We start from the raw sequence: 18,560 nt of genomic DNA, 5'->3' as shown, positions 1-18,560 counted from the left end.
AACTCTCGCAAGAGTTTGAATTTCCTAAAATAAGCCAAATGATTTAAAAAAAAAAACAGAGTACATTGGTAGATGCCAAATGAATGAGAGCCATGGCCAGTGGATCCAGCACAATACCACCACTCCAACCTCTCAGATTAGACAGTGTGAACATGAGGAAGTGTAAGGCTGGAATACTGACCCCATAGACACACTCCAAAAGATGCTCATTCTGAACGATTATAAGAGGGTCTCCATCTCCTAGATAAGAGTTTCTTTTCTCTGCCCTGAGGTAGACAATGATAAGGAGAATAGCTTGAACCTCACATGACACATATTGCTGGTTAAATCAAGAATTTCTTTTATCTGAATATCTGGGGGAACCACAAAAGAAAGGGTCTTTAAATGGATTAAAGAGGGGGCACCGGGGTGATTCAGTCAGTGAAGCATCTGCCTTCAGCACAAGTCATGATCCCAGGGTCCTCGGATGGAGCCCCGCATCGAGCCCAGCATCGAGCCCCACATCGAGCCCCACATCACATCAGGCACCCAGGTTAGCAGGGAGCCTGCTTCTCCTCTCCCTCTGCCCTTCCCCTTGCTTGTACTCTCTCTCTCTCTGTGTCAAATAAATATATAAAATCTTTATAAAAAATAAATGGACTAAAGAATAAGGTGAGAATTATACCTCCTGTAAGCCTTTTTATAAAAAAACTAATTAAAACAGACATTTGCCTGGACCCCAACTGAGGTGGTTATTAGGTTCGTGCTAGAGTTTGTCATTAAAATATTATCAAGATGGTTGTTCCCTTGTTACAAAAATGGTTGTGTTGGTCCAATGTTTACAGATGGCATGTGTAGGACCAGAAGGTACGCACACTGCTTAGCCATCACTGGCTGTTATTCATGAGGAAAGGTGGGAAAGCAAACTGAGGAAAGGGAAGTGAGTGGAACAAAACAAGTAGATGTTTGGGGCAATTTAGGAACAAGGCATTAAGCATATCCAGGACTTTGAACCGCACAGGCCCAGAGAACAGGAGGGCGGAGGTGAAGGAAGCAGCCTCCTACCACATCAGGAGGAGCAAGGGGTAGGTGTGTGTTAAAGCACCAAGGAACAGCAGGCTGCTGACAGGCACAAGCACGCATTTGCTGCGCACCTGCAGGTCCTGGGGTGCTTCAATATGTTGCCATAGGTAAAATCAGGGCGCTGGGCTTCAGACATAAAACCTTGTTGGGAGGCGAGGGGTGCAAGAGGGCGCCTGGATGGCTTAGTGAGTTAAGCCTCCAACTCTTGATCTCAGCTCAGGTCTTGTTCTCAGAGTCATGAGTTCAAGCCCGTGTGGGGCTCCACACTAGGTGTGGAGCCTGCTAAAAACAAAACGAAGCAAAAGGACATTGTACGAGGGGGAAGGCGTTTGGGTTTGCTGTCCTCAGAGCCTTTCTGGACTGGGGTAGCATGCACACAGTGCCACCACGTGCAGTGCACCGCTCACAACATTTGCTCCTGCCTACAATGTCCTTCTGCCCATTTCTAGCCCCCTCAACCAGGAAGCCTGCCTGGATCATCCAAATTTTCAATCATTTCTCTCACAGCTCAACTCCCATTAACACTTATTGTCTGCATCACTCCTTTGGCACCTATCATTTATTACTTTAGGAGATACAAATATATCTCATATATATATACACATAGATATATATACACATCTATTTCTATACATATATGCGCACACATATACATATGTACTTCTATCATCAGACTGTTGGATCCAAGAGAGAAGAGACTATGTCTGATTTGCTAACCACTGAAACCCATTCCACTGTAACCACTGCAGCCCAGTACAGGTCCTGGCTGTGGTACAGAGCAGCTTAGAGGTGAAAACACAGAATTCGAAGTTAGAACTCCTGTGTTTTAGCCCTGGTTCTGAAACTCACCAGAGGGCTAATTCTGGACAAGTCATGTAACCTCTCGAGGCCTTACTTTGTCCTCAGAAAAAAGAGGTTAAAGATACTAATACCTCCCCCAAACAGTTCCCACCAGCGGCAAATTAAATCACGAATGTGGTAGCACTTTGGAAAGCACCATTCCCGTGTCGGATGATGTTATTATTCTGCTCTGGGTTTTGATCTAGATTCTTCCATTTAATGACGATATAACCTTGGGTAAATTCTTCAACCCTTTTGCTTCTTCATCTATAAATAGGAAACATAATGCCTAAGTCACAGGATTGTTGTAAGAATTAAATGCAACCATATACATGATGCTGCTAACTCAACACATGACACCTAGCAGTCACTCACAAGTGCCGGTTCCTTCCCCTCGTCTTTCCAAGTATATTAAACCTTTTCCATTGTGTCTCTAGTAGCACCCTGCACGCAACAGAAGTTCAAGAAGTATTTCATCTTCTGGATAATGCTGCTAATGATGATACAGCTGATGACTGGTACTATGGGGGAAGACTACTTAATGGTCAGCTAGTGCCCAGCAAACCTGATTTGAACGCAGCCCTTAAGCCATGTGCTTTCTCCCCATCTCCTTTAGGATGTGTGGGGTAAGGGTGGGAGGAGGCCTCCAGTCTGGCAGAGGCCCCTTTAAAAATGTACCCGGGCTCCTCCTCTGCCAACCAAGTTGCTAAAAATACTACTACAGCAAAAGCTGAAATATTTGCAGAGAAAACTGAATTTCCTGCTACCCCCACCCCCTCCATTCAAATGGGTGAAATCCTGACCTAAGAAGCCCCCAGATCAGCTCCGCCAAAGGCATAGGCCTCCTACTTTCCACCCCCATCTCATCATGGAGTCCCTCTGTGGGCTTGAGCTGGGATGTTATGTTCAGAAAGTGCCCACTCCAAGGAAGAGAAGCCACAAGTATTGGCAGATAGCTTGCCATGTGCCTTGGCTTTTCTCTCTGCTTACGAGGACCAACTCTCTCCAAATCCCCCACCATCTGTCCCCAGATGGATCTGTATTGGACCCCAGAAGCTTCCCACTAATCCATCGCCTCTCTTTTCCTTTGTCTAAAATCTCTTCCTGTGCTGGCCTTGGCTTCTGCTTCGCACCCCTGCCTCCCTGCTGGAGGCAGCCCACCACACCCACGCGCCCCAAATCCCTCTCTAACCTGGCCCTCCGGAGTTCATCTCATTTCCGAGGCTTGCAGACCCTCTCCTTCCATGGCCGTGGGGACCCGCAGAGTTTATGAAATGCGAAGAGTCGCGGAGGACAGCTACGGGGCTCAAGTCCAGCTGGTTAATCGGTGACCCTCCAAAGGATGACCCCGGCACCCAGGTCCTAAGCCAGGGCAGGCAGTCCCTCGTGGGGTGGGTCATCTGGCGCCCCTCTGCCAAGCTCCTGAGCTTTGCAGACTGAGGCAGCCGGCCCCTCAAAGCAGCCAGCCCCAGGCATTCCACACGGCTCCTGTCCCTTCTCCCAGCTTGTCCACTTGAGCGGGGCTCAGAGTCCCACCCAGCCCATCTTGCTGACAGACCCCAGCCACCTAGCCCAAGAAAGGAGGCCCTCACCACGGAAGCATGTGCCCTCGGTGAAGGGGTCCACTTCCGTGCAGATCTTTGGATGGCAGTGGGTGGCAGTGGTGTCTCTGTGGATGTGTGAACAGGGGGTGTCTCTGTACCTCTGGGTGAGTGTGTGCCATTTAAATGAGAATGTACGTGTTGCTGCTCCTTCCTCTGGATTATCTGAGTTTGCATGTCTTCTGATTCCGGTCTCTGCCTTCCTCTACCTTCTCCTTACCTCGAAGACCGCCCATCCCCCAGGGCAGACACAGTGGCCAGTTCTGCGTGGGCGCCTCAAGTGGGCTGTTGCCGAGATGCTTGTTTTGCGGATGGAACTGACAGTTGCCGTGTCTGCTCTTCCACGGCCCGCCAGCGTTCAGAGACACCCTCACCCCACACAAGGGCGTCCTGCGGGAACAGGGGAGGGCTGTGCTGCCTGTGTGGGAGTTTAGGGGGCCATGTTGTAAAGGCACCCCCCCTTCAGCTCTGACCAGCAGGAAGAAGGGCCCAGAGGCAGCGCAGCCTGCAGAGGGATGTTGCCTAGCAACTTCGAGACTTTACTGCAAACTCGCTAAATCCCGAATTCCTCAGCTCTAATTTGGGAAGAGAAAAGCAGAGTCCAGGCCTGATACCCATTCTGTCCCCAATTTCCTCCTTCCCTTTCTCCTCTGGATTCTAGATTTGAGGCCCAACAGGAAGTGATACAACCCAAAGCCCCCGATGCGCCCATCATCTAGGCAAGGGGCTGAGTTCCCAGGACATCCTGCCATTTGGTGGAGGTGGGGGATAGACGATGTGCCAGAGACAGATTGGGGAACAGATTTTCAGTTACAAGGGTGGGTGGGTCCCAAAGATGCTGGGAGAGACACCCCTGTACCCCTAGCCCTGGAATCCCGGCCAGCATCCCGCTTAATTTTGGTGGCCCAAGCTGACTAAGCCTGTTCCCAGCATGAGTGGCCACCAGAATTTCCCTCCCACTCAGTTTCCCTTTGGCAAGCAAAGCCTGTAGCCCATTCAGGTAGGAAGGAAGCATGCAACAAGCCACACTGTGACTGCCCAGTGGCTGTGGATTCACGGCAGAGCTGTTTCAGGGTCCCCTGTCCCAACCAGACCCACAGGGCACTTGCCCCTCTTTGCTCTGCTTCAGTCTACCTACCTGAGCAGCAGCCATCCTTTCTACCTTCCCTCCTCTGGGACCTTAGCTGAGAAAGGCTTTCTATTTTCCTCCGAGATGGCCCCCACTTAACATGCCACACTGCCAGCAATAGTACCCTGACAGGCTGGGGGTCCGAGGGGGGCACTGGTCAGCACAATTGTGGCTAGGCCACCGCTCCACGACGTGCCTCCTATATCTTCTTTTTCCAGCCTCTCACAAAGCCCACATCCTTCCTCCACCACAGACCTCAAAAGACGATTTTTTTTTTTAATATATTTCCCAACACTAGGGTTTAAGGTATTTTTCTTCTTCTCACAGGCAAGGTGAGAATGGCTAGTTTTTGTTTTATTCTGAAGCAATGGATCAGGAGGTTAGGGAGGGACAGTGAGGGACTCTTGGTTTTGGCTGAGGTCATGAACTCAGGGTGGTGGGATCAGCCCCATGTGGGGCTTCTCTCCCCATCAGCTTACAGAGGAGTCTGCTTGTCCCTCTCCCTCTTCTCCTCCCCACCCTTGCTCTCTCCCTCTCTCTCAAATAAATTAATTTTTAAAGAGGTTAGGGAGATTCTGGTATGGGGAGTGAGAGGGAAGGGTATTTCTCCTAAGCCAGTGGCTATGCATAAATACATACATTAGACAGAGGACAGATAACAGGTAAGGAGGACATCGCAGGTAGGGCGAGCACCTGCCTCCATAGGCGGCGCACACGTCTGCATTTACCTGCCTAGTGTGCACAAGATCTGGGTAGCTCTTTTTTTCAGGTTGTGTCTGTAGAGTGTGCACGTAGAAGTGCACCTTCTAGTGACCCCGGGGCACCACCACATTTGCACATTGCACCACGTGGGGCTCGTGAGCTTTTGTGTTGCTGTGTGGTCCCCCTCCGGTTTTGTCCCGACGGTTTTCTTGGTTCTCTTAGCAGAGCGATGAGGGGACTTTAAAAATGCACGTCTTAGGGGGCTTTTCTTTGAGGACTGGCGGGGGGTGCGGGGAGGAGGAGCTGGAGCCATACTGGGGACTCCAGCTAAGTTGTGGAAGTCTGGGGAGGTGGGTGAGGGGTGCGTGGTGTTCCGCATGCGGGCGGGAGGGGTGCCGCGCCCAGATGTGAGTGTATTTGTGCCCGGGGTGTCGGGGGCCCCCCTCTGCCCGCGGCGGCATGAATCTGCCTGGCAGTCTGCCGCCTCGCCAAACAGGGGGCTGGATTTGGGAGGCTGGGGTGTGTAGGAGGCAGGGATGGAAGCGCGTAGGCGGAGGGGTTGGGGCGGGGGGCGGGGGGAGCGCGGAGGGGGCGTGGTCCCCGCGGCAGAGTCCCCGCCCACCCGGCGAGGGCCCCTCCTGATTGGCTTCCCGACCGAAGGGCTCAGGTTACATTCGCGAGCCGAGCGGAGCGCGGGAGAGAGGACCCGGGAGCGGAGCGGCTGCCGCGGCGCTGGTCAGCGGGCGCGCCGAGGCCCCCGAGTCCCCACCCAGCACCACCCAGACCCCACCCCCGCCCTGCGCCAGCCCGTGCCCCAGCCAAGGACCCCCAACACCAGCATGGACTGCTGCACCGTAAGTTAGAGGGCCGTGGGGACCGGCGCTCGGCTCGATCCGGGGCAAGGGGCTCCCAAGAACCCCCTGGAGGGAGAGTAAGGGATGGAAGCGCCTTGCGGGTGCAGAAGACCCAGGAGCAATAAGGGGCGCCTGCTGAGACGTGGGTGGTGGGTGGTGGAAGGTACCCGCCTGACTTGGAAGCCCTAGGCGAAATGCTCCCCAACTCGCGGGGGCGTCCGGGCGCCCATTCGCCAGGCAGTCTAGGTTGGACGGGGAGCTCGGCTGCAGGTTAGACGAGAAGAGGAACTTCCCAACACCCACCCCCAGAGAGACGCTGTAGACTGCAGCCAAGCTGCGGCGACTCCTTTCGGTGTCCTTTACCCTGGCTTTCGCCCTCACCCCACTCCCCATCCCACTGCCACCGCCGTGGGTGGGCAGACAGGATGATCTCCGTGACCCTGGTGCACCGTCCAGCGCAGGGACGGGAGGGGGGGCAGTCAGTCCACCCTGGTTAGCTCAGGAGTGATGCTGGGCAGCAGAGAGCCTCGTCAGTGAGGTTCTGGGGAGGGGTTGGCCCGTCCCCCAACGCCTTCTAGCCCCGGAGGGGGCTGGGTGAAGTGACCGCGAGAGAGCCCTGCTGGCGAGGCAAGGAAGTGTCTGCAATTTGTCAGCGCCCACACGGAGACCTGGATGCTGCGAGTGCCTGATGCCAAAGTAGGTTGCTGTTAAGGTGACTTGGGTATGAAAGCGCCTGGCACAGGACCTGGCTCCTAGCACACTAGCGGAGTACAGTGATCATACGTCTATTAAATGTGTTTATATATATTTTTTATTTTTAATCATTATTTTTAGCCCCTATACATATAGAGAAAGACTACTCCAAAGTCCTTGCATTCTCTGTCATTCAGTCAACCCAGTTAATGATACGAGAGGTTATGACTTTGCCAGCTCCCCACCCTCCACCCTATGGCTTACAAAAGAAAAAAAAAGTGAGGTTTGGAAGGAAAGAACAGCACACTTTAGAAGAGGTGAGACTTCCCTATGTCTGGGTACCAAGAGGGAGAAAGAACATAGGGGCACATCATTGTGGTTGTTCTTATGACTTTGACTCACTAATATCAATAATATTGGTCAACTGGTGAAGGCTTACCGTGTATCTAACTTTATATTTAATCATCACAACCGCCCTATGAGGCCCTGTCCCAGATCCGAAGGGCTAAAGGACTAAACAGGAGATGGCACCATTGTCAGACTGTGCAAGGGGCAAGAAAAGAGAGAAGAGGTGATGGGGGCAGAGGGCTGGGACAGGGCTGGGACTGAGCATCTTTCTGCCCCATCCCCATTCTGTGGAGGTGGACTCAGCTGGAAGGGGGCTGGGACATGTAGAGAACAGAGTGCATCTGGGGTCTAGAGGCAGGGCCCTCTTTTTTTTTTTCTTTTTTTAAAGTAGGCTCTACACCCACCCCCACCCCGTGTCAACTCCCTTCGCATGTTCTACCCACTGAGCCAGCCAGGCACTCCAAGGAAGGGCCCTCTTTATCTCTCATCCTGGGGCTCTCCTTGCTGACCATCTGACCTGGTGTTTGGGAAACAGTCTTGCCTTACTACCTTCTTGCCCCTTGGGAAGGAGGCTCAAACAGAAATGAGAAGAAAACAGCCTTTTTTTTTTTTTTTTTTAAGAGGCAGAGCTGCTGATTCAAATGTACCAGTTGTTGATTTACATGGTCACATATATATGACTTCCCTCCATTTATTTAATATGAAAAGGCAAAGAGACTTTTTTTTTTTTTTTTTTTTTTGGATCCTACTCCTTGCTGTTGCTTAGTCTAGTTGGCCTGGTCTAGCTGAACTCATATAAACAATTACCTGCCCTGAGGCAGTGGCTAACAGGCAGGCTTCTGAATCCCATCACAGTTTGTTAGTTCTGTGGCCTTGGGTAAGTTACAAAATGTCTCTGAGGCTGTTTTTTTGACCTCTGAAATGGGGATTAAGTGAGGTAATGTGTGCAAGCACAGGGCCTGGCATGTAATAAGCAATAGGCAGAGATAATTCTTAAGGCTTTTAGGATTGGGGACCTAAATAATTTATTCCTCTAAGCTGAGTTCTAGTTGCGACAGAAGAAACTGAGACCCTCAGAGGTGCAGTGATATGCCCACCTGGGACCAGAAGCCATGGCTCCTATTTTACTCACTAGTGTATTTTTCCACCTCTGGTTATATGGAGCTCTCAGGCACACACCATAAATCTTGGCTTTAGAAGGCACCAGCCCAGAACCACAACCCTTCCTGGATTCCTTTTATTTTCTCTCCAGTTCTGCCTTTGGACAGGCCATCTAGCACCTCTGCCCTGAGAATTCAGCTGGAGGGAAAGAGAGGTGATTTAGGGGAGGAGCAGTGTGTTGGGTGGCTTGGCCTGTATGGAGTTCCAGGTTTCCATTCTGGATCTGGCTGAGGTGGGTAGAGATAGCAGGTTGGTCATAGCATGGATGGGGGAAGATACCCCTTCCCCCATAGCTGCTGGCCAAGGATAGGTTGGTCAGGAATGGGTTTGTGTTGCTGTTGTGCTGGGTTATTTTTTTTTAATCATTGTCCTCTGTTGAGGAGAAGCTTCACTGTTCCCTAAGGATATCCCAACAGGGGCATGAGCTCTGAGACGCAAGGAACCCAGAAGAGTCATTTCTGATTACAGGTAGAGACTAAGATGTCAGAGAGAGAGAGAGAGAGAGAGAGAGAGAACTAGACCTGCAAAGACAAAAAGGGTCAATCCCCTCCACAATCACACTGGCTTCTTAATAACTCCCTTTAACTGCATTTAAATCAATTGTGGGCATCTTGAGCACAAATTGCAGCACTCAGAAGCCCAGGAAATGAAAATAGCATTGCGAAGTATGATGAGGGGAAGCCATTTTTAAAGCAGTAGAAGTCCTTAGGAAAAAAAAAAAAGAAGAAGAAGAAAGAAAGAAAGAAAGAAAAAGAAAGAAAGAAAGAAAGAAAGAAAGAAAAGAAAGACAATTCCTAGATGCCAGAGGGTCAGATCAAAAGAGAAATGCCTTTCTAACTCCCTCAGTAACCATCTCCAGCCCAACCCACATTAATGCTGTGCATAATATTAAGCAACAGAAGGGCTCAGGGACTGAGGCCCTCTCCATTTCAGAGCCTTACCTCTAAAAGCAATACTTTCTCGGTTCCCTAACCCTCACCTATCTCAGCTAGGGCAGGCTGTGGGAGATAGAAACCTGAGGCATGGGGGTGGATGTGATTATTACAGGCTGAACCATATGAAATTATTTTTATCTGGCCACCTTTGGCCTACAAAAACAACTATTTCACATCAACTTATTAATTAAAAGAATCGTCCTCATAGCTACCATTTATTGAGCAACTAGATTGTGCCAGAAACTGGGTGTAGATCTTGCTATTTATTCTTCCTCACCACCCTAGAGGCAGGTATTATGATCCTGATAAGAAAGCATTAGGTAACAAGAGGTAGAGCTTGGCTCTTTTTCTTGACTGCCTTTGCTTATCCTCCAGAATAGGGGTTGAAAATATACTCGGGCCTCTGACATACAAGAGTCTGAATCTTAGGTCCACTAGTAACTATCTGCGTGACCTCATGTCAGGTTTATAAACACTTAAATCATCAGTTTTATTAGAAGTAAACTAGGATAGTGATAAAAGGTACGTCATAGCTTTGCCAGGACCGAACAAAATAACCTCTGCAAAACATTGTGTTACTGTGCCTGGAACAACAGGCGTGCTTAGTGAGTAGCTACTGTCATACTCTCTTTCTTCAGGAGCACACAACGCAAAGGGCTTCTTGCTCCTCCTTATCTTTCCTTTGTCCTTTTTTTGGATTGAAGCCTTTTCTCCGTAGCTTCTTCCTTCCAGACCACCTCCTCTGTTCTGTGTTTGCCTACCTCCTGGGGAGCATTGGAGAGGAAAGAATCCACAGCCTGGCAAAGCAGTCTCTGGGCCTCTAGTCCCAGGTGGAGGGAGGCTGACTCACTGGGGTGGGGGGTGGGGGGGTGTTAGCCCCACCTTCACCCTAATTCCAGCTTTGAGCCCTGGTGTGATTTTCCTCAGGTTAGGGACTAGCCTGATTCTTCTACACCCTGTCCCAGGGAATCCTGGACTCCGAAGGGGCCCTTCAGAGCTGGAGGCAGCCTCTGAGGACAGGGGCAGGAGAGGCCACTTCCAGGAGACCTTACTGCTGTTCACTTTGCTCCTCCCGGCCCACGCTCCATCAGCTCTGCAGCTCTGCAGCTCAGCTGATGGTGAAAGGACCCTTGGCTCGCGCAGGGCCATCCGGCGGTCCTGTACCCCTTGCCACCGCGCGCGACTGTTTGCTGTGTTGGAAACAGCTGTGCCCACCTGACCCCCCCACCCTAACTTTTTTGCCTGCCGCTCTCCTGGAGGGACAGACGCACACGTGCACACAGGCGCGCGCACAGGTGTACACACACACACACACACACACACACACACACACACACCAGCGCGCGACCCCTCCTCCCCTCCCCGCGTTTCCCACGGGCGCGCCGCCCTGGTCCAGGTCCCCAAGGCTCTGCTCCCACCCCACCCTCGCGGGGTCCCAGCCCAGTCACCCCACGAGTGCCCCCCCGCCCCGCCCCCAGGAGAGCGCGTGCTCCAAGCCGGACGACGACATCCTAGACATCCCGCTGGACGACCCCGGCGCCAACGCAGCCGCTGCCAAAATCCAGGCGAGTTTCCGGGGCCACATGGCGCGGAAGAAGATAAAGAGTGGAGAGCGCGGCCGGAAGGGCCCGGGCCACGGGGGAACGGGCGGAGCTGGGGGCGCCCGGGGAGGCGCGGGCGGCGGCCCCAGCGGAGACTAGGCCAGGTGAGGCGGGCGGCAGCTGCCCTCCCCAAAGCCGGGACCGCTCTCCCCCACCCGAGGAGCTCGACGACCACGGGGAGGGCTGCGGGGTGCAGAGGGAGCTAAGGGTGGGGGCCTAACCTCGGAGACGGGGAGGCGGGGGGCGGGGGGAGGGCCGGGAGGAGGCCGAGAGCTCACCTGTTCCCCTCTCTCCTCCTCCCTCTGCCCCGCCCTGGACCGAAGAACTGAGCGTTTTCAAAGGTAAAGAATACCCTCGCCAGCGGGTGCAAGGCCCCGGGGGGGGGAGGACCAAATCCCCCACCCTGCCCTCTAACCCGCCCTCGCCCCCGCCCCCAGCCTGCGGGGTTTGCTACATCCGGACGCCCGAGGCTGCGGCGGGGACCCCCCTGGGCCGACACGGAAACGCGGCCACCCGGGTTTGGCCGCGCGAACACGGCCTGAGGCTATAAGCACCCCGGGCGCGCACGCACAGGCCGCCGGCTCTTTTCCGCTCAGTGACTCGGGGGGCGGGGGGGGCGGGCGGTTCTGGGTGACTGGGGTCCCCTGGCGCTCGCCGCCCCGGTGTCCTGGCTCAGGAAGGGGGGCAGGACCGGGGAGAGGAGGTGCCAGGAGGGCAGGTGCTCAGACCTTCTCTCTTCGCAGTTGCCGAGGAGAGATGGATGCCGCGTCCCCTTCGCAGTGACGAGACTTCCCTGCCGTGTTTGTGATCCTCTCCTTCCCACCACCTGCCAGCTTCAGGAGCCCTCCCCGCGTCCCTGGACTCCCTCTCCCAGGCAGGCTCCGTCGAGGAGTCGCTAAGCCCCGCGCCCTTTTAGTTAGTCCTCCGGGCTAGTACGGTCCCCACTCGCCCCTCCTTCCCACCCGAGCCCCAAACCCCAAGCCCCGCGCTCTCCTGTCTTCCTTCTTTTGCTTCTCGCCCACCTCTGCCCGCGCCCCGCATGCAGCTCTGCCTCCGCAGCCGCCGTGCACTTCCCTGCGCGCACTGCGGGGGGCGCCCTAAGCGTCGCCCAAGTACACTCACTTAAAAAAAAAAAAAAAGTCCTTCCGTTCTGTGCGCAGCTAAAGGGGGCGCTCTGCGTCTCTGCGCTGTTCGCGCCCCAGCCGCGCCCCGGAACTTTGGCTCTGGGGCGAGGAGAGAGAGGAAGAGGGTTTTCATGGTGTCGGATACCTCCTGCTCTGATCCTAAGGGAAGTACCTATTGCTCTGATCCTAAGAGAAGTACCCATTTCGCGCCCTCACCCCACGCCTGCCTGTAATCTGCTTCCCCCCCCCCAGCGCACCCCGAGAGCCGCCTCTCCAGCTCTCACCTGGTTTATGCAAACGCCGAGCGCCGGGGAGGCTCGGTAGGAGGAGTCTGCCGCGGCCCCGCCCCCGCCCCTGCTAGCCCCGCCCCCCGCCGGGCTCCTGGGGCTGTGGCCCGAAGGATTTTTATCTCCGTGTGTGCATGTGACCGTGCTGGGTTGGAATGTGAACAATAAAGAGGAATGTCCAAGTATTCAGAGGGTGCCGGAGGCGAGGGAGTTTGGGTGCACCAGGCCATCGCCTGAAGCTTGAGCGGACTTCCCTTGACCAAACCAAAGAGCGGAGGGGAGGACGGGGACGAGGGGACAAGGACGACCTTGGTTAAAACCCACTGTCTTGGCCGCCAACCAAACTTCCCACCCGCAGCATCACCTCTAGGACTCCAAGCCCATTCTTTCCCGTGCTGGTAGTATTTTTGTGCCGCCTGGGGGGATTTGCTTTGCCACCAGAAGAGAAGAAGGGGAAACAGCATGGTACCCAAGGGCTTTAATTCTTGATATTCCCCCTTAAGGATAGGGGGAGAAATCAGACAAGCATAGGAAGCTTGGACTTGGTGGTTGTCGCACTGCCGGCAGAGGGGGGCCTCTCCAGGAACCCTTTGCTAGAATCGGCTCTCACGGAAGTTTGCCCAGAAATCCCAGGAGCAAGGGCATCCTCCCTGATAGACATAAGAAAATTTTTAGTGGAGGCTGAAAGCATCCCTCAGAGGATCCCCCCCCATTCCCCCCCCATCCTCTAACCTGAGGACTTTACATTTTTAATGTGCATGCAAATCATCTGTGGATTTGGAGTTAAAATGAAGATTCCAGGCCCCATCACACACACACACACATACACACACCACACGCACACTGCTTCAGGAGGGATAGGAAGTAGCGTGAATCTGAATGTTTAAGAAGCGCCTGGTATTTTCTGTCCAGGTAATCAAAAGACCACACTTTGAGAAATATTGCTCTGCTTCCTATTCTGGACCCCAGGACTGACAGCTAAGGTGGATGACTGAAGTGGCGTTTGCCTCTCCTTTCCCTACTACCCCACACAGAAGATCTAAACTCAGTTGAAGGCTCTAACTCCCGGCATCCATATCCCGTATATGTATAGGAAAAAGCCTTAAAACCTGAGAAATTCTCTTAGTATGAGGAGGGTAAGGGAAGCGGTGAACCAAGTCCTCCACCCTCACACGCAAATATACTTGCTGTACTGCCACCCCCACCACCAAATCCCAGAGCTGAGCAGCACTGCTCACCCCAAAACAACCCTACAGATGTCAGAGTTTGAGGGCTGAAGTCACCTACTCATAACCCAAGCCCTTGTCTCTCGTCCGCACACCACCACCACCCAGCCCTCCGCTCACCGAATGTCACTGCCCCCATATGTCTCCTTAGGCCTCTTCCTCCTCTCTTTCTGGAATCTTAACAGGCAGAATGCAGCAACTGACAAGAGCAGCACGACCAGGAGCACCCCAATCAAGGCCCCAGCCACTCGGCCTTTGGATGGGTCTAAGGGGACATGGGAAACTCAGAGCTGCAGACCTTCTTGGCCCACCCCCCTCAGGTTTCTGGCGAAGCCTCCCCAGCCCAGGCCCGCCAGCGGGGCCTCTGCCCCGCATCCCCTACCAGTCACAGAGAGGGTCAGCTCACAGGAGGCACTGCCCATCTGGTTGGTGGCCACACAGCGGTAGGTGCCAGAGTAGGTCAGGGAGAGATTGGTGAGAATGAGCTGGCCAGACACCTCATCTAGAGGGTAAGGAGGAAGTGCTCCATCATTCACTCAACCCACAGTGAGCAGCTACCGGTTGAAGGCATGTCTCATTTCACCCTTGCAACAGTCCTGTCAGGAAGGGACTAACCTCATTTATTAGGGGGGAAACTGGCTCAGAGAAGGCGAGTGATTATCCAAGGTGACCCTGGAAGGAAGTGCCAAAGCTGCTGCTACTTCCATGCTCTTTCCACCCTACACAGCTGCCTTTTCAGGGGAGGGGGAGGTAGCACACTCTTGGAATTGGGGTGATGTCAGGTTCCTGGTTGGGGGTGGGGGGGAGAAGGCTTGATTGCTAGAAACTGTATCTTCTGGGGCGGCTCAAAGCTCACCCAAATGTTTTACTAAGCTGCTTGCCTTCCCTTTAGAAGGCAGACCACACACCAGATGGTCTGGAGGGCTCTATGCACTGATAAAGGGGTGTGCTGGGGCTGGGGCTGGGGCTGGGGCTGGGGCAAGGGATGGGCCCTGGAACAAGCATGAGGAGGCTCAGGAGCCAAGGCTCTTACCCAATGATATGGTTCCTCCCAAGATGCTGACTACATGACTCCAGCCAGTCCATGCTATTCTGCCTCAGTTTCCTCTCTGGGAAGCTTACAAATGATTCACAACCCTTAAGAAACCCCCAGATGTGGGAGTCATAGAAGACCCCCTGCTTTCCACTGTCTTCCAAGAGATCAGAGGACATTCAAGTCAAGAAATGCTCCCAGGACCGCGGAGCCACAGACTGCAGGGAGGCAGACAGGAGGGAACCATAAGGACACCAAGAGAGAAGCAGGGAAATGTAGAGCCGTTTCTCTCACACCCACAGGGACAGAACCGAGAAGGGTGGGTGTGTGGAGTTTAGAGACCAGATTTGCTCAGATCCTGAGTCCCCCTTTCCCCATGCCCTGGGCCCTTACCTTGCATCATGCTGCCAGGAGAAGGTGCAGGGGAAGATCCGAGGCGCACCCAGTTGTACACTGGCCTGGGGGCTCCCTGGGAAGAGCTGCACTTCAGTGCAGCAGAGCCCCCCACGGAGGTCTGCCCACTTGCACTGCAGGAGGGACTACTGGGGGGCACTGCAGAAATCACAGGAAGTACCTTAGCCATCTCTTAGCTCCCCTCCCCACCCAGTAAGTGCTAGATTTCCTGCTCTGACCAAATAGTAGTCCACCTCTGGTCACGTCCCACTGCATCCCCAGGAAATGATTCCCACTATTGGAAATTCTGATTGTTAGAAAATTCTTCCTCGTGCTGAGCCAAAATCTGTGTTAATACAACATCCACCCATTTGGTCCCAATTTCTGTCCACAAAGAGAAATGAAAAACCTCTCATCCCCAGGACAAACCTTCAGCTATTTGAATGCAGTTGTTACACACCTCCTAAATCTTCACTTTTCCACCTAGACATCCCCAGCCTCTTTAAGAGTTTCTGTTTGCTCATCTCTGAGCAGGTTCTGGGGTGGAGCGAGAAACTTGGAACACAAGGTTGGTGCCTTAGTGGCAGGGGCCCTTGTTCCTTTAATGGCCACTTCCCTTCTCTGCCACTGACCTAAGGAGAGAAAGAATCTGAGCTACAAATGGGATGTTCCTCCAAAGAGAGAGTTGTTGGGGATGTGACTCAGATCCCTATAAAAGGGAAGGGTTTTCTCTCTCTTGAACCCTTTGTTACTAGGGACTGAGGAAGGAGGCATTCTTTGTGGAGGGTGGAGCAGGAGTAGGACTATGGAGATTAGAGGATTTGGGGAGGGAGGTATTCTCCTTCGAGGTCGAGGTTGGAGCAGGGTGTGCTTGGGCTAGAAATGGGGATATGGGGGTGGACTTAGCAGGCCCAGTGCAATCTTTTACAATACAGGGGTGGCTGGTGGCTCCCCAGGCTGCCTTACCAAGCACAGTAAGGTTGATTAGCCCCAAGCCATTGGTGTAGAAGTCTGGCGGGTTATTAACTTGGCAGAGGTAGGTTCCAGTATCCGAGGGCTGGACATCAGTCAGTTTCAGGGTGGCCACCCCTCTTGTGGGGGGGTTCTGAAGCAGGCTGGCCCTCTTTGCCTTAGAACCAGTTGGATACAGGTGGCCATTGGTGAAATACAAGATCTGGGGAGAAGCAGAAGACACCCGTGTGTGCCTTTTTCTGCCTGGCATCCACTCTACTGTCCTTTCTTTAAAGCAGGTATAAGAAAGTATACGAGGCCCCTCCTTGTATACCAGGCAGGGAAGCTAATGCTCTGGAGCAGGAACCAGCAGGGTCTATCTGTCTCCAAATGCCATCCCTTCCTGGGTGCTAAATGAACTTTATTTGCTCATTTATTTGCTTGTTGTTTTGCTTTCTGCTAAGCATGGTTCTCAATTTGGGGGGGCGGGGAATCAATGCAGATATTCTTGGAAGGGGCATCATTTGATCCTACTAACAATCACTAGAGCTCAACAGCAGTGGGTTTATTTGCTGGAAAGGCACTAGGAGAGGGGAGTTGCTTGTAGAAGGTAGGGGAGAGGAGGATGCACAGAGCCCTGTAGGGGATACCCCGGCAGGCAGACTGTGGTGCTAAGATCTAGGAAGAATCCATTCTTTTTTTTTTATCCAAGCATGCCGATCCCCAAACCCACCCTCTCTGACCCGCACCCTCATCCTGGCTGGGCCCCCTGTTCCAGCCTCCCCCAGCCCCACTCCCTGCCACTGCTCTCAGCTCACGGGATGGGCCTCCGAGACGGGCTTCCCAGGCTGCACAAAGCTCCACTCCAGGGCGAAGTTGTCTCCCACGGACGTGCTGTAGCTGCAGGTCAGCTCTGCGCTCTTGCCCGCGGGGGTGCTCAGGGGCTCCACGGGCACCTTTACCTCCACAGCTAGCCCGGGGGCTGGGGGACACAGAGAGGGGAGGCCAGCCGAGAAGGGCTGGAAGGCACAGGTCTGGGGTGGAGGGGAGGCCCTGCCCTAGATCCCCGGGGGTGATGTGGGGGTCCAGCCCAGACTAGGGGCACCCAGGGCCCAGACTGGAGGACCCTCTCCCTCCTCCTCCTCCTCCAGAGCTCAGTTCCCTTCCAATCCCTCCCTTCTCGGTTTCCGGGAGGGAGGAGCGCACAGCTCGGCTGGGTTTTGTAGGTAAAAGGACGGAGCCGAGGCCCGGTATGAGGGTGTGTTTGTCGGGGAGGTAAGACAAATGGGGGGGGAGGTGGAGACCTTCCCGGGGAGGCCCAGCTTGCCCCCCCCAAGTGCCCACCTCCGATGGCCCCAGCCCCCCAGCGCCCCCAGCCCCCCAGCGCCCCACAGAGCCAGCAGGCCCCAGGAGTGGGGAGCCCGGCCTGTACCCCCAGCCCTGCCGGCCCCCCGCGGCCTCCTCACCGCCCAGGCAGACGAAGCCCAGCAGGGCCGCGCAGAGGAGCAGCCCCGGAAGCCCGGCCATGGCGTGTCCAGTCAGTGGGTGGGTGGGTGCGTGTGTGGGAGGGACAGCGGCACCCACGGGGGCAGCCTCGGCTGGGCAGGAGTGAGACTGGCTATCTCAGAGCAAACAAGGGGAGAGGCCGGTCCCTGAGGTAAGGGAATGCTCCTCCCTCCTCCAGCCCCAAGACTGGAGCCTTTGTAGGCCTACTCCCTCTTCCTCCCTCTTCCCTCCAAGTTTCTGAAGCTGCCAGCCACCACCACCCCGTCCCCAGACCCGCTGGGCTTGGAAGGGCACCCTCCCCACCCGGGGCAGGCATCAGATCTGGAACTCTCTGTAGACCCAGAGTCGCCCTGGAAGAAGAGGGAGGCATTCTGAGAACCTGAGTTGGCCACCGGGGCGTCACCACTTTGGGGTCCCGCCTGGAGCATGAGGCCCAGGCCAAGACCCTCCCTTCCCGACCCCTCCAGAGATTCTTACTCCTTCCCAGGCCTTTTCTCTGAGATCCCTTCTTTGGCACCTTTATCACTGCCTGCTGAGGTAGGGGTTTCCATGGAAACTAGAGCCACCTCCCCACTCCCAGAGCCACTCCATTTCTCCAGGAGAGAAACTGAGTCTTGGAGGAGACGCCACCTGGGTAGGAGGTAGGACAGGCTGTAGCAAAATTGGGGCGCAGGCCTGCACCCGGTCCTATGCCCGGCTTTCCCTCACTACATGGAGGGCAGGACTTGATGGTCTACAAGTCAGGTTTCTCTCTCCTGTCCTTAAGAGGAATCAGAAGATTAAGAGGATCTACACCCCAAGTCTGTGAGCTGTCAAGCCCTAGCTGAAAGGGCACCGGCTTCCATCCCCTTGCTGCTCAGAGTGAGTTAGGATCTTCCTGGCCTCAGACTTTCGGAGCCTTCCCCATGCCACCTGATAGCAAGTGATCCTTTTATTATTTTTTTTAAGATTTATTTATTTATTTGAGACAGAGAGAACATGAGGAGGAGGGGCAGAGGGAGAGGAAGAGAGAATCCATCCCAAGCAGACTCTGCAGGGCTGGATCTTAGGACCCCGGGACAATCACTCTGAGACCATCACCTGAGCCAAAACCAAGAGTTGGTTGTCCATCTGA

General features: G+C 54.3%; 2 protein-coding genes across 2 annotated transcripts; one reads left to right on the top strand and one right to left on the bottom strand.

The window, feature by feature from the left end:
• The first annotated feature begins 6,019 nt into the window (after nt 1–6,019).
• NRGN (neurogranin) lies at nt 6,020–12,723 on the top strand. The gene is made up of 4 exons (XM_038535813.1): nt 6,020–6,188; nt 10,804–11,030; nt 11,250–11,267; nt 11,670–12,723. Exons 1-2 carry the CDS (start codon nt 6,174–6,176, stop codon nt 11,023–11,025), a joined length of 237 nt encoding a protein of 78 aa, XP_038391741.1. The 5' UTR covers nt 6,020–6,173; the 3' UTR covers nt 11,026–11,030; nt 11,250–11,267; nt 11,670–12,723.
• Nucleotides 12,724–12,800: 77 nt separating this feature from the next.
• VSIG2 (V-set and immunoglobulin domain containing 2) lies at nt 12,801–17,582 on the bottom strand. The gene is made up of 7 exons (XM_038535812.1): nt 17,407–17,582; nt 16,759–16,922; nt 15,956–16,163; nt 14,990–15,148; nt 13,946–14,065; nt 13,684–13,828; nt 12,801–12,987 (listed from the first exon to the last, which is right to left on the bottom strand). Exons 1-7 carry the CDS (start codon nt 17,465–17,467, stop codon nt 12,855–12,857), a joined length of 990 nt encoding a protein of 329 aa, XP_038391740.1. The 5' UTR covers nt 17,468–17,582; the 3' UTR covers nt 12,801–12,854.
• Nucleotides 17,583–18,560: the final 978 nt, after the last annotated feature.

Source organism: Canis lupus, chromosome 5 (assembly GCF_011100685.1).
Source record: "Canis lupus familiaris isolate Mischka breed German Shepherd chromosome 5, alternate assembly UU_Cfam_GSD_1.0, whole genome shotgun sequence".
NCBI classification, from domain to species: Eukaryota; Metazoa; Chordata; class Mammalia; order Carnivora; family Canidae; genus Canis; species Canis lupus.
The sequence above is the reverse complement of the archived record's forward strand: the minus strand, read 5'-3'. Positions and strand labels throughout refer to the sequence as shown.